We start from the raw sequence: 21,677 nt of genomic DNA on the forward strand, positions 1-21,677 counted from the left end.
CCAGCCTCTTGATGAACCGGATGGGAAATCAATCCAGCTGGGAAAACAAAAATCTACATTCCCATTCTAACAAAAAAATCATCTCCCAGCCAAATCAGTTCCTCCTGTCTCAGTGCAGAGACAGGACAAAGTGCCTGAGTTAGACTTTAAGTAGCCCAGCCATTGAATGTGAGACAGTCTAAGGCTACACCTGGAAGCAGTTTACTCACCACCTCTTTTTCTTCCTTCCTTCCTTCCTTCCTTCCTTCCTTCCTTCCTTCCTTCCTTCCTTCCTTCCTTCCTTCCTTCCTTCCTTCCTTCCTTCCTTCCTTCCTTCCTTCCTTCCTTCCTTCCTTCCTTTCCTTCTTTCCTTCTTTCCTTCTTTCCTTCTTTCTTTCCTTCTTTCTTTCCTTCTTTCTTTCCTTCTTTCTTTCCTTCTTTCTTTCTCTGCAGCATGCCTTTTTGCTTGGTTCCGCAGTGCAGAACCATGGACGGCTTTACCAGCATGGAGCAGGGCTAATCCATACGCCCAGGGCTGGGGAGAGGAGAGGCTGCCTGAGCTGATGCTGCCACCAACAGAAATGTCTTTGGAACCGGGGCCAAGTCATCAGGTAAAATGCCTTCCGCCTGCCTATGCCAAGCAGTGTCTTTCGCTGTTCTCCAAATATTTATGTCTTTGCAAAATACATAAACATTTCAACAGTGGTCTCTTTAGCACTTATTTCCAGCACTTAATGTGAAGTTGCTGTTTCCATGCTCCTAAACCTTCTTCAATATGACTAATTCACACTGGGTGAGCTCCTGACTTGCCTAACCAGAGGCACGTAGCCCCACACTACGAGAAGCAAACTCAGACAGAGAAGTGACGGGAAGTGGTGACAGCGACGGCTGTGCCACTGCGTGTTCACATACCTGCAACTGAAGTTTATGTCTCCTGATTTCTCTTTTTCCTTTCTTTTGCCTTCCTTCCTCCTTTTCTGCAGTGGTTAACATAAGAATTTGAGGTTTAAAAGGTGCCTGCCTCTGAACTTTCCAAAAGTAATTAAAAGGCAGAAGTTTGGAAAGTTAATGTTAAATGTATATTTGGCTGGTATATTACGTTCAGTGTTTCCTCTACTATTTATTAATAATTTACACACTTAGTGTATCTTCTCATCTTAAAATTATGAACTCCTCACTGATCTACACTAGCAAACACCCCATCACATAAGAAATTTTCCCAGTTAAGATGAGTAATTGAGGAGCTGAATTAATCAACATTGCGTGGTCTGTGGCAGCCAGGAGATAAAACTCCCGAGTCCCCGTTACTTCATTTACTTTCTGCAAAAAGCCGTCCTTTTATATTTTTAGAGCTTAGAAGATGGCATGTACATAGCAAGTTACATCTAAATAGCACACTCTCCAAAAAGTTTGCTATTTTCTTAATGTTCATGAATATTTCAGGCACTCGTGCTAAGAGGTTTCGGTGCATTCCAGGACAATGATTTCAGGTTTCTGTTTTGCCTTAAGAGGAAACGTGGCTCACTGTGACACATTTTACATGGTTTGCATTATTCTTTTAGACAGGGTTTATTACTGTTACAGAATCAGATGTCCTGAAAATATACTATCTTTTTTTTTGTGTGTGTGAGAAGGACTGTATGTTCTTCCGACTTTCTCCCTGTTTTTCCATTCTTGTCATCAGTCCTTGACATGAGATGGGCATCATTTTTGGCTGTTGTGAGAGTAGAGATCTCTCTAAAAATTCATTCATTCTCTTAAGTCATGAGCAACACTGGAATTAAGGAGTAGAGTTTACTCTTCTCACCCTTTCAGCTCATTGTTTTCATTGCTTGTATTTACCAGGTGGTAAATACACCTGAATAAAAGTTTGCAGTGACAGCAATGCACAGGCTAACCAAATCAGTCTTTTACAGCTGAAATGTCTGTGATTCTATCGTAAAATAAGTACAGTGATTTGCATCAGCATATATTATAGCACTCGGGAAATGTTAGCTTAATTGCAGCACAAGTTACATTTGAATATTTAAATATATCATTTCATTAGTAATCTTCTTTTGCTTATATCGATGCATTTTTAATATACCATAAGACATTTTAAAAATAATATTCCATTTAACATTTGCTGCCTACAAGGTATATGTTCTCAGAAAACTGACTGAGCACTTAAATAACACATAAAATCCATGTCGGAGTTCAAGATATGTGCTTGTACTGATTGCTTTTACTTTAAAGGAATGCCTGATAGCAAACTAAGGAAATTATTCTAATTTAAAAACCCAGAATGTGAGAGAAGCCAATATTAAAAAGTATCTGGGTCATTCCTTCTTGCAGTTAGAGCAGAGAACTCAAAGAATGCTGAGAGACCAGCTCCAGCTAATCTCTCTATTATCATGTAACATGAACTTGCCTTACAGCTGATTTAGGTGGGTTTGCACAAAAACACGGAGCTGTTAACTGAGGCAGCTGAGATGCAGTCATTTTGTCCAAGTTGCATTTGGGAGCAGAAAGGCAGAGGGCTGACTAATAACCCAAACTGCTGTATATGAACGTGAATCATTAAGATTGGAGACAACAGATTATTTTTCCCTTAAGTTAGCCATCTCTTTCATTAACTGGTTTAAACTCTGAGTAAAATGAGGATGGGATGATTCAGTAGTACAAAGTCCTTTGACCACATTAAATGATTTTGTTATTTAGCTCAGTTAAATGATGCTGGAATAGTCAGTGGCACAGGGAAAGCAATTTACTGCTCCAGCTACAAGGCACTTCCCTGCCCAGGGACACAGAGCTGTAACTCCTAATTATGGGTGGATTAATCTGTGACAACTGAGGCAAATATTACTGCCAGCTGCCCTCTTCTGCCATGGATCACCTCCCCACAGGTCTGGGATCTGCCTGTGCTTCTTGGCCAGCTCCATTTACAGCCCCATATAGTGATGTAATTTGAAATCAGTGACAATTAACATAAATATGCTGGGCTGTGAACTGGGACAGCTGAGGAGCAGAAGGTTCCTTGACTGGGATGTGCATCTACAGGGATGGAAACCTCCAAGGAACGCAGCTCACAGCAATAATTGCGTTAGCCAGCCCACCTCTAATCATCTGCTCTTGGAATAAAAGCCTGCACTTGGGCTCAGATGGAAAATAAGATAAACAAGAAAACCATTTTTCTTTCTAAATTTTTTCCCTGTATAATACACACACTTTTATTTAAGAGGACAATAAAACCTATCTTGCTAACTCTAATTCGGTCCCTAGTCTGTGGGGCAGCTTGCCTTGATTACATTGTACTAAATTACTCATCTTGGATATATGCTTCTCTTTATTTTCTCTGCCAAGAGCAAAAATATGATATTATTTGGCAGGAGGAATGCGTATCTGAAATGTCAAATTACAGCTCATAACTATTACGGGATAGTTTTGGCGATAGCCCTTTGTGATTGTTCCAAAACAGATGTCTCTTTCTAGGAGATCCTTGAGACTAATACATGCTTTATGGTTGGTTTTAGGTGGTATTTTGAGAATGTCTCCCAAGGACGCTAGCTGGATGCATATATTGCCTTAGTTTAACTTTAAATTTCTAATTTCTCAAGACTTCTGAGTTTTCAGATTGCATTAACTGATAATTCTGCGTGTACACACAGTGCAAACATTGAAGATTTTTACAATAACCAGTATAGCCAACCTAAGAACTGTGTGTTATTTAACATAACAGAAGAATAAAATTATAAAGCTAGTTTATATTTGTCAACTTTTTCCATCTGATGTTACAAGACTGTTACCACTGGACCTTGATTAAGTCTCTCGTGCCTCCGCCATCTTAATTGACTAAATCAGCTTTCACTAAAATTGAATTAAAGCTTGGTGTTGCAATTCTGAAGCAGGTACCACCCTTACAAACACTCAGCCCATGTGCATTTATTCACTTCTTATGGGGCTTTGGTTTAAATTTAGTTGCATCTGCTAATTTGGTCTTCAGCGCTAAACTTAGAATGGATTGGATTCATGGGAATATAAAGGCTCAACAGAGAAATGGTAAGAGGCTTTCAAAAAAACCTCCGGAATTCATTCTTTGTATTCTGAACACTGATAGGAGCGATTGAACCATGAAGATTTTACTATAAACAATTGTACAATTCAGCTAGTAGAAGGAATTTACTTTTGTTAATCTTATTGTCCTACGATAGCATACCGGACATCGTTTTTAATATTAAAGTATCCATATCTATTAGTAAAACAACTTTCTTTGCTTGCTTTTGAGGAGGTTACAAGCCTGGGGAAAGGCAGTCTCCCAGCCTGCATGGACGTTTGAAGCCGTTCTGACGTTTCCCTGCTCCTGCATGTGGTGCCTGCGTGGATACACGATTCCTTGGAGGCCCTTAACCCAAGTATGCCGTGTCTGAGCTGGTATCGGTGATGTCCGTCACTGGGGGGGATGAAAACACAGACACATAGGTAGAGAAGTGCCAGACTGGAATGGTCTTTGTAAAGGAAAGCTGTGATATTACAGTAGGTGCCAGAAGTGGCAAGTTTTGGATAAGGTTTGATGTGGAGGTTCAACACAAGGCAAGAAGCCCTGTGAGAGGTGGAGTCACCCTGGTGAAAGCCATCGCAGAAGTTTGATGCAAGGTGGGAGATTCAGTCTGAGGGACGGTGGCTGAGGAAAGGCCCAGCTATGGAGAGAGTCCTAAGAGAAAATAAAAGAGCAGAGCTCCGAGCTTGCGTTTTCATGAGGACTGAGAAGAGACAAGAAGAATTGGCAAAATGGTCCATGGGAAGGTTGTGAGAGGCTGAGCACAGCGTTGGCGGACAATGTGTGGCCCACCACACACTGATCACACAAACTTGTCAAAAATATCAGGGATGCCACTGGCATTGGTACAACAAATTTAGACGAGGCCAGCACAGCATATTGTCAGCCCTCAACTGTGGATTAGCAAAACCTTCCGAGTGACCTGAGTTATGTGGCTTTTGAGCTGTGGCTTTTTTAAAATGGATTTTGTAGAGGTGGTGGGTGTTAGGACTGGTTTTGATGAGAGGAGTCTTTTGGGCCTCCAGATGATTGCTTAATCAATCAAATAGAAGGAGTCAAGTAGAGCTGTACTTACTGCCAGGTGATTATTATGCTATGGAAGAGGTTTGGATAGAACTTGGAAATTTAGTGGTAGACTGATGATGAATCTGTTCAGATATCCCACTGCAGAAACTCTGCCTCTTGATGATTGGATTAACGGTTGAAAGAGACAGCTTGGCAGACTCGAATAAAAGGCTTTTCACGGATTTCCTTTGGAGGGCTTGAGCCTTTTAACCACATGGTAATTGTAAAGACTATAAATAAAATTTAAAAGTTTAAACAGTCTTTAATAAATTATTTTAATGCACTGTTATTGGCCCCTCCTTCAGGATATCACAAGTCTACACTTTCAGTCTGACAACCTAAAATGTGCTCTCTGTCAAATTATCAGCTTGGGTTTGTCTCACATACTTAACGGAAGCCTTGATGCCCCTATTGAAGCTTCATCCTGACGTGAGGAAGGCTTTGTCATCTGATTGAAAGCATATCAGAGACAAACCATCAGGAGAATTATCTGGGACTGCTGTCTCAACGTTTTGCAAATGCTGGTCCACACCCAATGAATTAATGGCTTTTCTTGCCTGGTTCCTTACCGAGACAGGCAGGACTTGATGAGGAAGCACAGGACAGAGGGACAGCTGAGTGGAGCTGGTTACTCTGAAGGAGCTAAGATGGACATTGCCACCCACCCAGTGCTGCTGAGGAGCCCAGTAGGTACTGAGAGGCTGGGAGCAGCCGTTTGGGGGTGCACTCCGTAGGTCTTCTGTTCTCGGCTACTTGTGGTCATTGCGTGTTTTAAGATTAGAATCTGGGTGGCCAGGTAATTCCCTTGCTAAGTTTGTGTTCCTTTCTTTCTTGCCATATTGTCATCAAAGAAATGATGCGAGGAGTCCATGACTCCTGGCAGAGGCGGAGCTTCGGGTTGCCCATGTAAAGCCTAAAGAACAGCATGGGATCTGGGATCTAGCAGGCTGGGTGCCACTTAAGTAAAAGTGTCATGCAGGGAAAAAAAAAATTAAGCCTAGCTCTGAGTTCCCAGATGTAGAAACAGTGGCAAAATTCAACTTTGCTGGTTCCTGATAATTGAATGAATGTTTAGCCTTGAACTACAAGGGGGCTTGGAAATCACTCAAAATATTTACATTATAGAGTGGGGCTTGCTTAAGATGAAACATTGCATACTTGTCAATTTTCTTCCTAATCCTAAGCGCAGTGGGCAGTTGCAGGTTGAGAGCTCTGTCTGCTCACCAATCTCAACCCCCACACGCTTTTTTGTGATGTGTGCCGCACTAAGTTTTACATTTGAGTATCTTTACGAACCGTAGAAAAGGCTTTTCTTACAAAGATAAATGTTCCCCACCATCTGTGCACTAGAAATAACATAAAACGCCCTTTTCCTGTTCTGTGAGAAAATTTTCCATGTTATCAGTATTTGTAAGAGAACAAAACCAGAAAGTTACCTATGAAAGCAGTCAGGAGCACTGAGATGTAAGCAGTGCTTCTGAACGCTTTTAATCATCTTTCCCCTGTAGCAGCTACACATTATTTATTACTAGGGGTAACTTTGTACTGGGTTAGGTGTATTCCAAACAAAACAAGAAACTGCAGTCATGGCATCAAGCAATGCCAATACCCACACTGAAAAATGTAGCCTACAAACTGGAGAGCAAAGCCAAAGCTTAATCCCCACAGGTCTGTTGTTATGTCGCATGCTATATTGTAAATAAATTAGGCAAGTATGAGCAAGAGTTCAAGAGATTCTATCTGGTGGTAGATGACCATGCTTTAATCAGCTTTTTGTCCACTACTCTACTTTGTATTTTACACATGGGGTCAGAGTCTGCTATTGTGCTGGTATAAACAACAGTGCTGCTCATATTAAAAAAAAAAAAAAAAAAGGAAATTAATTTTTGCTCTGTGAAGCAAAAATTAAGCAGCTCAATGCTGGACTTCTATGCAGCAACATAAGTCCAAATAACTGGGAGGGGGAGTTTGATTTTGGGATAGTTTGGGTTTTGGGGTTTTTTTTAGCTTTCTAAAGCTAGAAATTATTATTATGATCATGTCATTTGACTTCCTAATCTAGATCATAGATATTCCTCTGTCAAGCCTTTATGTTGTATTCGTAGCATACGTCCTTCTCTTACAGTTGTGTTTGGAAAATACCTCTAAATTCTAGCATTTTTTCAAATTATTTCTATTAACTGTCCAATTGACATGAGACAACAGAGGAGAAAAAACACTGAAACTTTCAGGGTTTGATCTCTGTGCATCCAAAGAAAGTTTTCTCAAAACTTTTGCAGTAACTTGTAGCTCAGACATGTAGCACCAAAACTGAGGAGCTTGTGGAAATCCCGCGGAGTCCTTACCTACATCTTTAGGCAACTAAACCCCTTTGAAAATCTGGGCTCTAGGCCCAACCCTGCAAGGAGTTTGCTGTGGAAAGACTCCTCCTCCTGCCTGGGGCTGACTGTAGGATAGCTATTTTAATAGCTGAGGCTTTCAAAACAGCCTAAAGCAGTCAGGAAAAATAATGTAATAAGCGGCAAGTAGATGAGTTCCCAGATGATTGATTCTGGAGACCTGACAGAGATAGAAATTCTGATTTGTAAACAGCTGAAAAGGAAGAGCGATGGCTGGAGATGTACTTTCTAATGTGCTTTGTGCCGGTTTCTCTCTTGTGTGATTTTGTGTGTGGTCACTTTTTGGCAAAAGAGAGGTCCCAACTCACTATGGTATGTGCTCTATACGCCCTTTGGACGCGTGTCAAAAGTCACATGTGATTAATATCTCTCAACTTTGCAGTATTAAAGATGTAGGAATGTAGTAGAAATGGAAAGTGCCTTATAAATGTGAAGTATTGTTTCCTGCGTTTTTGTTATTTTTACTCTTTTTCACTTTGGATTTTTTTATTATGGCAGGATCTTAGCTCTACTGCTTACATTTTTGTCCCAGAAATAAATTGATTGGAGCAAATGGGACATTTAACGGCAGATCACACCATGTAACTTCTGTGGAGTCATTAAGACAGATTTGATTTAGTGGCACTCGTGGCTCCAAAGATGTTTGGTCATACAGGTCCCTGCATTTGGATAACTGTGGGACCTCAAAGAGCCTGGACTTGTAAGACTCCCTCCTTGTCAGCGGCGATTACAGACTGTAAGGGAACCAATGTAATTCAAAAGCTTGTGCCATTTCCAACAGAGACAAAAACAAAAGTCATTGCTCAGAATCAACATTAAGTGTTAGATAGACATCCTAAAAATTAGTATTAGATGTTTCAAAATAAGCCTTTTTAATAGCAATTGTTCTATGTGTTGGTTGGGTTTTTTTTAATTTCAGTATAAAGTATTTGGTATTTTAAGTCTTTAATTGTCTTGGCAAAAACCCACTAACAGGCTTTGATTTTGGAAGTAGGTCTGTGTGAATGATCCTCGCGGGTTCATAATGGGTACAAAGGACTTGTCCATTAAGAGCTATTTTTAACAATGAAGTCATAACTGTAATGTAAAAGGAAAGCTAAAACTAAACTAAAAGAAAAGTTAAACTTGAAATATTCTAAAAGATTAAACTGTCCCGCAGTCAAAAATATCTAAAGTTATCCCTGATGCCTATATTCCAACTTACATTATTAGCCTGATGGTCGGAGGAAGAGAACTCGTTAGCTCTGCAAATCAGGAAAAGATCACAGAAGTAAAACACAAAAGTAGCACATGAGCTTGGTCTCATTTAGTTTTTCAAGACCAGCTTTGGAAGCCAAAGACTCAGTGCTAGAAAACCAGCAAAAGCATTTGGGGATCACTGCTGCAGCCCTTTTCAGATGGATTCTGTTGCGTCCAGGATCTTGATCATAGTATCACATCTTATTACATCACCCAAAATACCTCAGTGTGTCGTTGGTTGGCCTCCAGCATTACGTCTGTGCATGTCTCCAGCACCCTGGGGCTCCGATGCTTCTTTGGATGCGCTGAAGCTGGGTTCTGGGCTGCAGAGAGGAATTTGCCCACTTTGCTGGGGTTGCCAGCCACGCTCCTTGTTCTGGCCAGGGAAAGGGCGCAGAGGCAGCGAGTTAGTGGCGGTGACTGAGGCCTGATCTTGTGCAGGGGCATATACCCTCCCCCTTTCCGAGAGGGACCTCCTCCTAAATATCCATCAGCAAAACACCACGTCCCTGCAGCTCCTGCGCTCACCTCCTTGCGTTGGCTGGACGTTGTATGGTCAAGGTCAAGGTCTGGTGTAGTCTTGCCTTACAAGCCAGACCCTGCGCCCTCAGCTTCTCTGCTCTTCCTTGAATTTCTAGATTCATTTTTGACGCTGCTTACCTATATCCTTGTAACGCACAACGGTCCCCCCTGCTAGGCAAGGCTGATCAGCGCGCAGATGCCTTCTGTGTCCCGAACAAACCGAACACGGTACTGGGAGCCTGGTAGGTTCAGCAACGGGGCTGCCACACGGCACTGCCAACGCTTCTGCCATCTTACTGTGACTTCTGCGGTGCGGGTTTTGCATTTGTTTCTTCTAAACTTTTTTTTTCTTGTTACTATTTCCTTCAGAATATTGGTTTGCGCCTCTAAATATTTGACCCGCCTTTCATTTTGATAGTTCCTGTCTGTATTTTTTGTCACCAGTTCTTTCCTTTCATGGCTTATTTGTCCTCAGGGAGTGCTTCCAGCAGCTCCCTGCTTAGTTTTGGCCGTACCTGACGGCATTCTGTGTCCTTCATTGCATGTCTAACGGGGCAGCGCGGCACGGATCCTTGTGGTGTCCCATAAAGTGCTGGAAGGCACCGATGCCAAAAAAACAGAGATGATGGCGGGGGGTCACGAACCATTCTCAGCCACAAACAGGAGCGGGAGGGAAGCGGGGTGAGCGGCCGCGCTCCTGGCCCTCGGCTGGCATGCGGCGACGGACGGTGGGAACCCAACGGAGGGTTGGCGAGGAGGGTTGTAAACACGCCCAAGTGACTTGCGGCTGGGGTGCCGAAAAACACAGATCTCACAGTAATTATTGCTTAGTCCTGTGTTGCTTGATTTGGTATAAGGTCTGTGTTTAGGTAACACAGGCCTGGGAGAGACTCCGAGGCACCTTATTGAGGATCTCGGAGATTCCTGCCCTGCTGTGGGAAAGGTCAGAGCACCGTGGAAAAGCGCACCTGTGAAAATCACAGGGGAAAGCAGCAGGTTCAAGATCTTTGCTTTCTTCACCTTTTTCTGGCGAGCAAGGCGCGAGCGCGGCGGTGCCAGTGTCCCCCTGCTTTGGGGATTCCCTGGGCGGCGAGGGAATGGGAATAAATTTCCTCTTCTCATTTCACCCGTGGATTTGGGGGTTGTTCCCGCGTCCTGCCCGCGGAGGGTAAGAAAACTCTGACGGCAGTTAGGGAAGGACAAAGCCTTGTCTCAGAGGTGAAAAAACGGGGCGGGGAGGGGGGGGGTGGAAATGTAACGGCGCGTTTCGGCTGAGGGGGGAAACCAGCGTCCCGCGTAAATTCGGCGTGAGGCCGCCCCCCCCCCCTCCCCCATCCTCCGGGTCTGGGGGTGCTCCCGGAAAACCCCGGGGGTGGGGTGGGGATGGGATATGGGGGGGGGGGGGGGCCGGGCCCGTAGGACCGGGGAGGGGCGGTGGAGGCGGCGTCATGTGACCGGCTCCCAGCTCCTTTAAAGCAGCCACATGCAACCGAGCAGCGGCCACAATCACGGCTGGAGGCGGCGGAGGGGGAGCCGGTTCCCGGCGGGCCCGGGCAATCAGTGCGGAGACTCGCCAGCCCCCCCGCTCCTCCACATCCCCCCCCCCAGGTTGGGGGGAGCCCGGGGGGCTTAGAACCGGGCGAAAATGGCTGGGGCCATCATCGAGAACATGAGCACCAAAAAGCTGTGCATCGTCGGGGGGATCTTGCTGGTTTTCCAAGTCATCGCCTTTCTGGTGGGAGGTCTGATCGGTGAGTGCTGAAGGTGCAAAACTTTCTCCTTCCTCCTCTCCTCGCTCGCGTTGTTTAGCTACTTGTTACAGTATCGCTGACTCGCCCCTATGATCTAATTAGCCCTGCTATTGTAGTTAAGAAAACACGGCTCCCTGGGCCTCTTTGTGCACATTTCACTCTAGTGCCTGCAAGAAAAAAAAAAAAAAAAGGGGGCAGAGAAAAGTTTTTTTGGCCTGGTTTCAGTCTGTACTTAAAGAAAGAGGAAGGGGGGAAATCTTCAGTATGGCGACTGATCGCGCAGGGCAGCCTTGCCTTGCAAAGTTGGGTTTTAAATATTTTATTTTTTTTTAAAAAACAATTCTTCCTCCACTCTTTTCGTACCTCTGCCCCTCCCCGTTTCTCGGCCTCCCAGCCGACCGCAGGAGGAAACCTCGCTGCTTGCCATCATGATAACAAAAAAAAAAAAAAAAAAAAAAAAAAAATTAAAAAAAAAAAAAAAGGAAAATTAATGGGCGCTACTCCGGGCGAGGACAGGACTATGTTTACCGGCTCCGGGGGGCGGTGGGGCGCGTTTGGGGGGTGCCGACCCCCCCTTCCCGCCGCCCTACTGCTTTTGTCCGGGCTTGTTTCTCCTGGGGGAACCCCCCCACCCCCTGGGGAACCCGCCACCTCCCCGCAATCCTCTTCCAGGAGGCTCCTGAAACCGCGCGGGGTCGGCTTGGGGTTGTTTCGGCTCACGGAAAACCCGCGTGGCTGCTGGGGGGGGGGGGTCTTTAACCCCCCCGCCTCCCAAACCCTCTCGCCGTGCTCCTGGCCCCCGGCCACGGGGATCGGGCACGTCCCCACACCCGCGTTTGCAGCTTCTCGGGTGGCATCCAGCCTTCCCCACGCCGGCGGGGCAGCCCGACTTTTGGCACGCAAACCTCCTCGCCTAAAACTTTTTGAGTCCAGATTGTGTTTATTTCTTTATTAGCTGGCAGGGAGCGTTGCAAAATCCTCGGGGAAGTGCTGGCACAGATGTAACCCTCGGCAACAAACTTGCGGCCGGGGTTTGCCACCCCTCTGCCTCCGGGGGTTTTGATTTTTTGCCTGGGGAAGGAGCTGGAAGGAGAAAAATGGAGGAGAGCAGGGGTTTGGGGCAGTCCCGTGAATTTTTTTTTTTTTTTTTTTTTTTTATTTTTTACTAGAAAGCAACTGAGTTATGCGCCGGCTCCTTGTAGTGGTGGTCGCCTCTTCGTGGTTGCTTTGGCCATTTCCAGCGTGGGGATGTTGGGGAAGGACTGCGCTGCCCTGCCGAGCCCTTCAGCCCCAGGACCCCTCTCCCCTGCCCTGCCTGGGGGTTTATCCCCCTTCCCCAGGTCCAGGCTCGTAGTCAGGGCCCTTGGGATTTTCAGTAATGACTGCGGGTATCTGAAGTCACATCGCTCTGAAAGGGCTTTGGGAAAAAATTGTTGCACGTTTTCTTAAAATTGGACTGCTCTCGGGGTGATCTCTATTTGAGGGTGTTGAAGAAATACCTGCCGTTCCTCAGAAAGCAGAGTTGGTCTTTCTGAGGCAGATTAGTGCTCTGCATTTGTAGCCTCTCTAGTTACCAGTTCTTAAGAGCCGTAGGAATTCTACTAAACATAATTTTCAGAAACTTTTGTTTCCCTCATTCTCATTTCAGTTCCTCGGTTTTGCTTAATCACAAAGGAGTCGGTGGCAAACATTGGATTAAAACCCAGTTTTTCTAGTCTTGTGGGTCTGAATATTACTAGGATTGGCTTTTTTTTCCTTCATTCCTTTTTTTTCTTGTTTAAAAAGAGCTGGTTCAAGTGTAGGTTGCTGAACCCGACGCTGATTCATTAGATAAAATGTCTTGGCCTGCGTTGAGCAGAGAAGCTAGACTCGGTGTTCATCTTAAAAGTGTTTTTCTAGTAGCTTCTCAGTTTAAAAAAAGTTGCTTGTACAAAAGGAAGGTGTTGATCAGAAAGCCCCTTTTCTGTCCTCATCATGATGTGATAAACAGACACATTTCTGTTCAGCTTTATAGGGAATACACAGAAATGTTTTTGTTCAGGTTTGTAGGGATTCGGAGATGAAAGAACTTAGATGCTGTTAGTTCAGCCTTCCATCTTGCCTATTCCCTGCCTCACCGGCTGCTGCCGCCGGGCTCCCACAGTGCGGGGGCCCTGTCCTGCGTGGGGATGCTGATGCTGGGACTGGAAGGCCAGTGGGCAGCTCTTCCACCCACGGAGACAGTGATTCGGGGCACAAACTGAGGGTAACTTTGTAGGGCTGGAGTCAGTGCATCTGCGGGTGAGTCCTAGGGGGGTTATTGCAGGTAAACTTTCTTTAATTGCTGGAAACCCCACTTCTGATCTTTGAGCAGATAAAACTGCACTAATCAATCACCCAGACTGGTTTTTCCTCCACAGTATTTACCACTTCTGATGCATTCAAGGAGTTAAGAGGCTCTTCCCCTGCTTGGATTAGAGGCTGTGGGGCAGCTGTGCTGATGGGCTCCAACAGCTCCCCGCCAGCCCTTCTTAAGCCTGAGTGCCTGGGAACCAGCTCAAAGATCTTAGGTGTAAACTAGGTGTGGGGCCCAACATCTGGCGCAGTGACACACGAGCAGGGCATCTCAGCCTGGGGGGCTGCATCAAACTCTTCCCGGGAATTAGCCCTGGAGCGTGCTGTTGGCGTCCTTGTGTCCCTGGAAGCCCTGAGCCCGTGGCTTGTGGCCGATCCGTTGGACCACCGTTGGGCCCTGCTGCTCGGGGTCCTGGCCCCTTTAGTTAGTCCCTCACCTGTGGTGTTTTCTAAGAGAGATCTGGTAAGAAATGGGTCCGTGGCTGGAGACGGCGGGTGGGGAGTGAAGCGGTGCTGGGAGTACTCGAAGTGCTGAATGACATGGGACTGCTGCTCTTCAGAGAGGTGTGACACAAGGTGGGATGGGAGCTGAGGTGTCACTGAAATAGCGATCCTGGTCTGGTTTGATCCAGCGCACCAAACAGACACCAAGAATCTAGTTATTTTAGTTTATTCAGGTCTAGACAAACCAAAATATGTACACAACTGGAACACGGCTACAAAGCTAAACCAGCCTCTCCTTTAGCAGTCAGTTAGGTCATATTTCAAAACAATGACTAAGTGCTCTATTTTAACAGAATACTTGTGCAAGTCCAAAATACACAAATGCAGTGCATTGGTACCTGATACGACAATGATGATAGAGCTTCATTTTTCTGCAACTGGGGTTTTCGGCCAGTGGTGGTTCTCTAGCTAGTTTTTGAACAGTCAACTGCATAACGTCTGAGTTTTAATAGGGCTTGCACTTTCCCAACAGTTCTTTTATTTAGAAGCAGGAGTCTTATCACCTCTCTGATGGATTTTACTTAGAACTGTGTGTTGGCAAATCATGAGACCTACGTGTATGGGAGTCATTCCCTTACCGGGGTGAAGCTCGCATGGCAGTCTAAGGGATCTTTGCAAAACTAGGGAGTTGAGAAAACAACTCGAAAGAGAATTTTATTGAGCAGTTTCTTTGTTGTTGTGCTATGGTAATGAACTGCTGGCTCCAGACAACTGGGACTGTCACTGCTTCAAACCGTTCTGTTTTCAAACCCTGCAGAATTTCTGGTGTCTGCTCTGTTCCCTGGTAAACAGCTTGTTTAAAGGTTACACTTCTGGATTATGTGTTACATGTTCTGTTAGGATGTTTTAGTACTCAATAAAACACGACCCATAAAATTAGTCATAATACAACCTTGTCTTCGCTATCCTGCTATAAGTGATAGCATACATGTATTAGAAGAGAATGGGATCAAACAAATGTTTTCTGTTATCACTCAAGGCAGCATAAATGTTTGTGAGAAATGAGGCTATAGCTAATTTACAGTCGTGCCAGCATTCCCAGGAGCCCTCATGTACTATGCATATATATGCTCAGCCTTTTCAATACATGGGGGGGGTTTAGCCAGCCCCCTGGCATCCTGGCTGTCGCTGGGGGTGCCACTGGGCTCATCCAGGCTTTGAGTCATGCTGACCAGCACGTGGAGCTAGGTTAGCTGGTGACGGCCCTGGACTCGGCATGAGGACAAACCTTCCCACAGCAGGACCAGCTGCGGCATCTGTGCGGCTGTTGCTTGTTACTGGAAGTTTTGACCAGGGTGTTGCGACGAAGGTCACAGCACAACTGCTGCTCTGGGGCCAGAGCTGAGCTAGGACACTTCGTGTCCTCTCCTGACTGCTGGCCAGGTGGTAGGAACTCTGTGTATGTGGAAATCTGACTTGACTCTTGTGTGGGTTTAATGCCTCTTGGTTTTTCTTTAAACCAAAGCTTTTGATTACAAATTGTCTTCCTCTGTATACCTTGTGGGAAACTGTTGGTGGTGTCTTTCTAATTTCCTTTGCATTCTGGAATTCTTTTATACATACAGTATTTTAAAAAGAAAAAAGAGGAAAGAAAACAGACTTCACTGCTCAAATCTGTCCAGAGATCACGGAGATAGCCGGAAATTTTGTGTTAAGTCCCGAAGCGTGGGGCAGTTTTCCCAACGCTCCGTAGCTCTTTAGCTCCTGCAGAGCACTGGACAACACACAGCCTTGGGCAGGGCTTCCTGCACCTCGGTGGGCTTGGTGCTGCTGCCCCATTGCCACAAAACCTGGGCAGAGGTACAAACCTGCAGCCTCTGACTCTGTCGCACTGGCTGGTTTGTTGTTAAGCTAGCTTGTGCTTCACCGAATGGTCTGGTCTGTTCTAATGACCCAGGGTCAAGAAGTTACCCCACCTTCCCTGTGGCTTTCTCTCTCCACCGCTTTGGTCAGGCGAAGCGATGTGCGTCTCACCCCGGGTTTGCCAGCGCTGTGGGAGGCTGTAGCAAAGAGCAAAGCTTCTGGGCAGATGGGCAGGCTGAAATGGAGGGCACGGGAGGAGATGGGATGACAGAGCTCTGTGCAGCAACATCCCTGCTTCAAAACTGCGTTTTTTGTTCCTTTAAACAAGTTACTTTAAAGACAACTTTTCCGTAACTTATTTTATGTGAGCTACTTACCAGGACTCCAAGGACGCCTCGTCCTAAGTCGCAGATTATCTTGGTTTCAGTTCAAATGAGCCGACAGAGCGCAGGAGAACCTCTCTGTAGTGCAGACAAAGTCCAGGAGCAGGCATACATACAGTTAAGTACAGAAAGTTCAGTGCCCAGCCGTACACTTTACAAATTTAACTGATTGGAAAAGTGGAGGTATTTATTTAGCACATGAGTCTGCTGGGATGAGGGGGATGCATTTAAGAAGGTGCAGGTTCACTGCTCCCTTGCCTCGGCTTAAGGTTGAAAAAACAGAATTGTTTTGACTGGAGCAAATAAAACTCTTACTTGTGTGTCTCGCCCAGAGAGATAATGAGTCATGTGTATAAATGGCTGAGCAGCTATCAACAATTCCAGTTCATTATCTAAATGTCTGATTTGGCTCCTGAGCAGTGAGTTTCCAGGATTTAATTTTCTTTCCTGGGATTTCATTACCTTCTTAGGGCTGAACTGATCTTTTGACAGGAGAGACGCTCTGATTTTGAAGGTATGTGGATGCAGCCAGCTAGGGAAGAGTGTCTGTGGGCTCCAGGACAAAGACCATTTTTCTGTGCCTGACTTTCTTTCATCACTGGTCTCTCCAGAAGATGGGCAAGCTGTGCTGAATAGGTCGGTGCTGCACCGTGGACATGAATGCCAATAGACTCCTCTGTATAGACACATTCCTTTAGTGCTGCAGCCTTGGCAGAAGCACTGGGAGCCGATGAAAAAGCAGACATGAAAGGTCATGTCTATTTAGTTTAGGTCTGCTCAATTCTTCTTTTTAAGAGCTGTAACTGTAGCTGAATGGGCAAATGTGCCAGAAATTGAGAGTTCCCAGGCAGAAACGCCCGTGCTGGGGGCCTGAGGAGCAGGGAGCGAGGCTCTAAATCCTCCAAGATGCTAGTTTTTTTGCTCTTCTTACGGTTGTGTTGCCTCCAAACTACAGTTAACTTGGGAGGGATGCGTCAGGGAAACTCTGTGCCTTGCAGTTTACGTCAAGAGGATGGTCCCTCTTGCTGCTCCTCTTCTTGATACGAACTAAACAGGCTCGGTTTTAAACGTGACCTGAACACTGACCAGGCAGTGGGCGTGCTGCCTCTCTGCGCTTTGCAAGGGATAACGGTGGAACAGGAAGTCTTTTCCTTCATAAATAACATTTATGCTCTTTGAAGTCATGTTATAACTCCCTGATAGCCTCGGAAAGCCTTTGAAGGGCGCAAGGTGTCCATCTGCTCCGGGACTGCCTGCTGCTGGCCCCAGCCCCAGGAGCTGATCCCCCCTATTCAAATGCAGATGAAATTCTTTGCATATCTCCGTATCGGCCCTTTCAAGGTATCTTGTTATCTGTAGTGTGCGACTTGGGGAGTTTCAGGCTGTTGCTCAGGAGGAAAGCTGGATAACGTCAGGTCATACTGCTATTTTAGACCTCTGTTTGCAGGGATTTAATATCTTGGCTGGGCGTAGCAGGAAATGCATTTCATCTGAGTCGAAAATTGACAAAGGATGGCTTGGACAAAGATCAAACTGTCTGTGGCAATTAGTAAATCAGTTCTACCTTTTCTTTCCCTTTTCTTCTTTTAAATAAAGTATTTTTTAATATATACTTCTGCATTTATGGAACTCATACTGCTAGTGCTCTCTTGGTTTGCATTTGTTGCTGCTGTTGCATATGTATATGAATCGTGGAGGTCATTTATTTAGTTCTCCCAGCAAATCTACTTGTACTCTAGTGCCTCATAAGATTTTCTTGCTTTGCATCTTGCCTGGGGCTGAGGGAATAATCGCTTATCTCTGAGAGCAAGACACTTCCCCAGAAGCCCTTTGGTTGGTGTTCGCTGGCAGCAGCCTTGCGGGGTGCTCAGACTCCTGCTTCTGCAGCGGGGATCCCGACTGCACTTTCAGTTTTAAAGGCTCTTGGCACAGCCGCTCCCCTAGTTGTTTGCAAACTGACTTCTTGAAGAAAATCCCCAGTTTGTGCTGCTCTAAGAGGCCGTGCTGCATGGACAGCTTTTCTGCTAGCACAGCCCAACACTGCAGGAGTAGCATTGAAGAGCAAACCTTAAGCAAAACCAAACAGCCACCCCTCCAAGATGTAAGACACACATATCTCTAGCTCCTGCATGGTTACAGGAAGCTAAGAAAGCATAGAAATTCCTCAAAACCAAAGCAAGACTGTCCTGCTGGCTGTAGTGCTTGATTAGGGACCTCCAAATCCTGGCAGCTCACTTCCCACCACAGTCTACTAAGCCAGTAGGTTTGAGCCTGGCAGAGGTCTGGGCTGCTGTCCGGGCCACCAAATATCCCCTTCCATCCAGATGGACTCTGAGCTAGGTCAGGACTCCCATCACCCTCCAAATGAGGTGGAAAAGCCAGGGTTGCCCAAGCCAACGCTGTCACTAGAGGAGGTGCATGCACAGCCCGCTCCTGGCTCGCTCTCCACAGCCAGAGCAGGAGACCTGGATGCAGAACACAAGCTCGCATCGGGGATCTCCCAGACTAGGCTTTGGTGCTTTGGACAGGTTCGTTTTTATGGTCTGAAACAAAAAAGACAGAGAAGCCTGTAGCATTGAAAAATCTATTGGAGATGACAGAAATACGGGTGTTCAGCTATGATAGTATGTCTGGCAACTCCCATTATAAATAACAGTGGAAATGGTGCCCTGGGGCTTTAAAGGACTGTGGTCTTGATGAAGCTTGAAGTCAAATGGGAATAAAGAAATACCTTTATAGAGGGGAGGGGGCTTCTAGGAGGCAGTGGGTTTGTTTTGGGTTTTTTAGAGATGAATTAGATGATTTAAATGTACAGCAATTCTGTATATAAAAGCTGCTGCAGTGTTCAGAAAAAGGCTTTCCTGTAGCTTGCGAAATAGTAACTAGTAATAAAAAATATTAATTTAAAGACTGCATTAGTGGTCACTCTCATTAATGGTAGCATCAAGGTCAGGAAGGAGGGAGGTGGAAAAGAAAACTTCCATGCTGCAATACATATGTATTTATAAATAGCAAGTACGTATAATGTTATTCAGGTTTTCTCACTGTTCTAGTTGGAAAAGCTCAGTCTGTCCGATGATAAATTAGCTTGTTTATTCCTATCCTGCTGTTGGTTAGTGTAATGAAGCAGAAGTCCATTGTGTGTGCTCATTGGGTAGTGATGGCTCTGCACAGAAGGGGGTAATTGAGTAGAAAAGCAGAATGCTCCCGGTGCATGGGAGAAGTTAACACCACATGAGGTCAGTAGGATTCAAGCTTTAATCAATGTAGACACAATGCAATTGAGATTTTCTAAAGGGCTTGTTTATGGTGCAAGAGCAAGGGTCAGTAGTTAATTTGAAATGCTGTAGGTGTTCTAGATGAGAAGGTACAAAATATATATCATAGAGGTAAGTATTCATGTGGGAGCAGAGAGGGGATGTTATTCTTGTAACTGGGCTGAATGCCTTGTTTGCAGGAGTATGGGGGAGGGAAGAAGGAAAGGATTATCTGAGGGTTTATCACAGGAGATTTCTTAAAGATCTACTTAATTTATTGAAATTAAACTGAGTGATGGTGGCTCTTGTGCAAATCTAGGCATAAGTAATATTGTAAAATGAATATATTGAAAAATTGAGCTCGCTTATAGTAAATCTTTCTTTAACCTAAAGAGTTAAGTCTAAATACAGTGAAACAGTTGTGTTGTGTGTGTGTTTGTTGTTTTTTTTTTTTCCCCTCTGAGGTAAGCCCCTTTACAGGCAGGATCTTACTTTCTGCTTTTCTTCTCAGAAAAAGAAAAGGGCAATGAATGCTTACATGTTAATGGGGATAGATTGCTTCGAGGACAGTATAGCTGAAACTAAAGGAAAGCTACTTATGGTTGCACTAGAGAGATGTTAAAGCCCTCCTGGCTTAACCCCCATCAAGGTTTGAACCAGAGCTTTGAAAATTAAACAAAAATCAGTTCTACAGCTGTTCAGTGCTATTTGCTAACATCTTTCAGGGTGAGTCCAGTGGGCTATGAATGGTGTGGGAGTTTGTCTAAATGAGTCTCTGTGTTCCATTTGCCCTCGCCCATCCTCACATGCCATCACCACCATGTTTGCAGGAGAGGTAAGCCCAAGAGATAGGTAGGAACAAGTTTTGCTTGTGGCACAAAGATGTGAAAGGGTATTTATTAAAGACTGGGAGAAAGCAGGCTTTCTTTTCTTCTCTCCTTCTCAAAGATCTAGCGGGTTTAACTTCATTTTTTTTCTCTTTAAAATTTGAAGGTGAAATGTCATTTTTCCCCATGCTTGAAGATTCATTAAAGGTTCATGGCCGCCAAAAGGCCTCTTTACTGTTGTTTATTCTCGGCCTTTGTGTTCTGCCTCAGCTAAGCTTTGGGCCCCTAAGTTTTCTGTAGGGGCAGCCAAGCATCAGCTGTAAATGCGTCCAACAGCGTGAGGGAGCGAGACGGGTGAAGAACAGCAGAAACATCTGTGGGGGCGAGGGAGGAGCAAGACCTGGGAGTTCTAGGGAAAACCAGCTGTGACCCTTCTGAGGCAAAACGTGAACTGTGTTGGTGGTTGCGTCGTGTCTGTATGATGTGCTCCATGGCAGGTGCCCTCGTGCAATCACCAGATATTGTAAATGCAGTTGCTGCTTGGCGTGGGGAGGCTTCACCCTTGCAGGAGAGAGCAGGATCTCCCAATGCCTCTCTTGATTCAGTGAATGGTAAGACTTTGTCAACCTGATCTCCTGGGTTGTAGAAAAAGCATTGAAAACTGTTTTGAGGAGTGAAACATGGCTATTTGTTATAGGGCAAAGATTCAGGGTGTTCAGAGAAGAGAGCAAACAAAGTGGTGACTAAAAATTTGAAGTGGAATATGTACTCCGTGTGTGTGCACGTGATCCAGCTGACAGTAATCTCAGTCACATGCAAACTCAACTTAATATTTAGTCTATATGTGGAATGATAAAAATGGGGACAAGGGGACAGCAGCAGCAGCAGCACATCAGCATCCTGGGAACAGTAACTATGTGCAGGACCTGGTGGGATAAGGCCCTGAGCACCCTGCTCTGACCTCCTGGCTGGCCCTGCTGCGAGCAGGAGGTTGGCCAAGAGGTCCTGTCCCATCCAGAGTAACTCTGGTTCCTCAGCGTCAAGCAGTGCTCTTCCCTTTGGACGGGTCATTTTTAATATGCTGGGCAAGGAAGTGTAATTTTGTAATATGAAGCTCTAGCTCTTTTTTGTAAAAGTGTGCAGTGATAGACAGGCCTGGATCCCCCAGGTCCCTTCAGAATTCATTGCTGTTTAACCATTTTGCTGGGTATTTGGGGCAGGATGCTCAGTTTCTTCAGCAAATGCTGTAGGGTTTTGCTATGGAGGATATAGCAGGGACAGAAGGAGCGTTGGATGGTTTGGGGTGTCCCGTCCGTGTGAGGAATCATCCCTATTGGCCTCCACTCGTGCTCTGTTTAGTCTACATGAAGTGAAAGAATTTTGATTCCAGTTGAGATGTAGGAGAGAAATCCTCATGAGGATGGTCACCAGTGCTGAGAAACCAGATCATGGCATCTTCTGCCACATGAGGTCGTAAGATCGTTGACCTCTCTGACCAGTAGATATATAAAGTATGCTGAGATATCTCCTTCAAACCCTCGTATTTGGAGTTATTTTATAACACTGTCATCGTCTTAG

The 21,677-nt window shown here is 45.3% G+C and overlaps 1 protein-coding gene across 2 annotated transcripts in view; it reads left to right on the top strand.

Annotated features, from left to right (window-relative positions):
• Positions 1-513: 513 nt before the first annotated feature.
• WLS (Wnt ligand secretion mediator) overlaps positions 514-21,677 on the top strand; it is a 48,276-nt gene continuing 27,112 nt past the window's right edge. The window contains exons 1-2 of one of the 2 annotated variants that reach the window (XM_074875782.1): positions 514-590; positions 4,244-4,370. Coding sequence is in view for 1 of the 2 variants with exons in the window: in XM_074875781.1 (XP_074731882.1) it covers positions 10,886-10,991 (106 nt within the window). In the remaining variant the exon portion in view is untranslated. Of the gene's footprint in view, positions 591-4,243; positions 4,371-10,748; positions 10,992-21,677 lie in introns of those variants that run through there. The other variant, XM_074875781.1, reaches the window with a different exon arrangement.

This window comes from Strix uralensis, chromosome 8 (genome assembly GCF_047716275.1).
Source record: "Strix uralensis isolate ZFMK-TIS-50842 chromosome 8, bStrUra1, whole genome shotgun sequence".
Lineage (NCBI taxonomy): Eukaryota > Metazoa > Chordata > Aves > Strigiformes > Strigidae > Strix > Strix uralensis.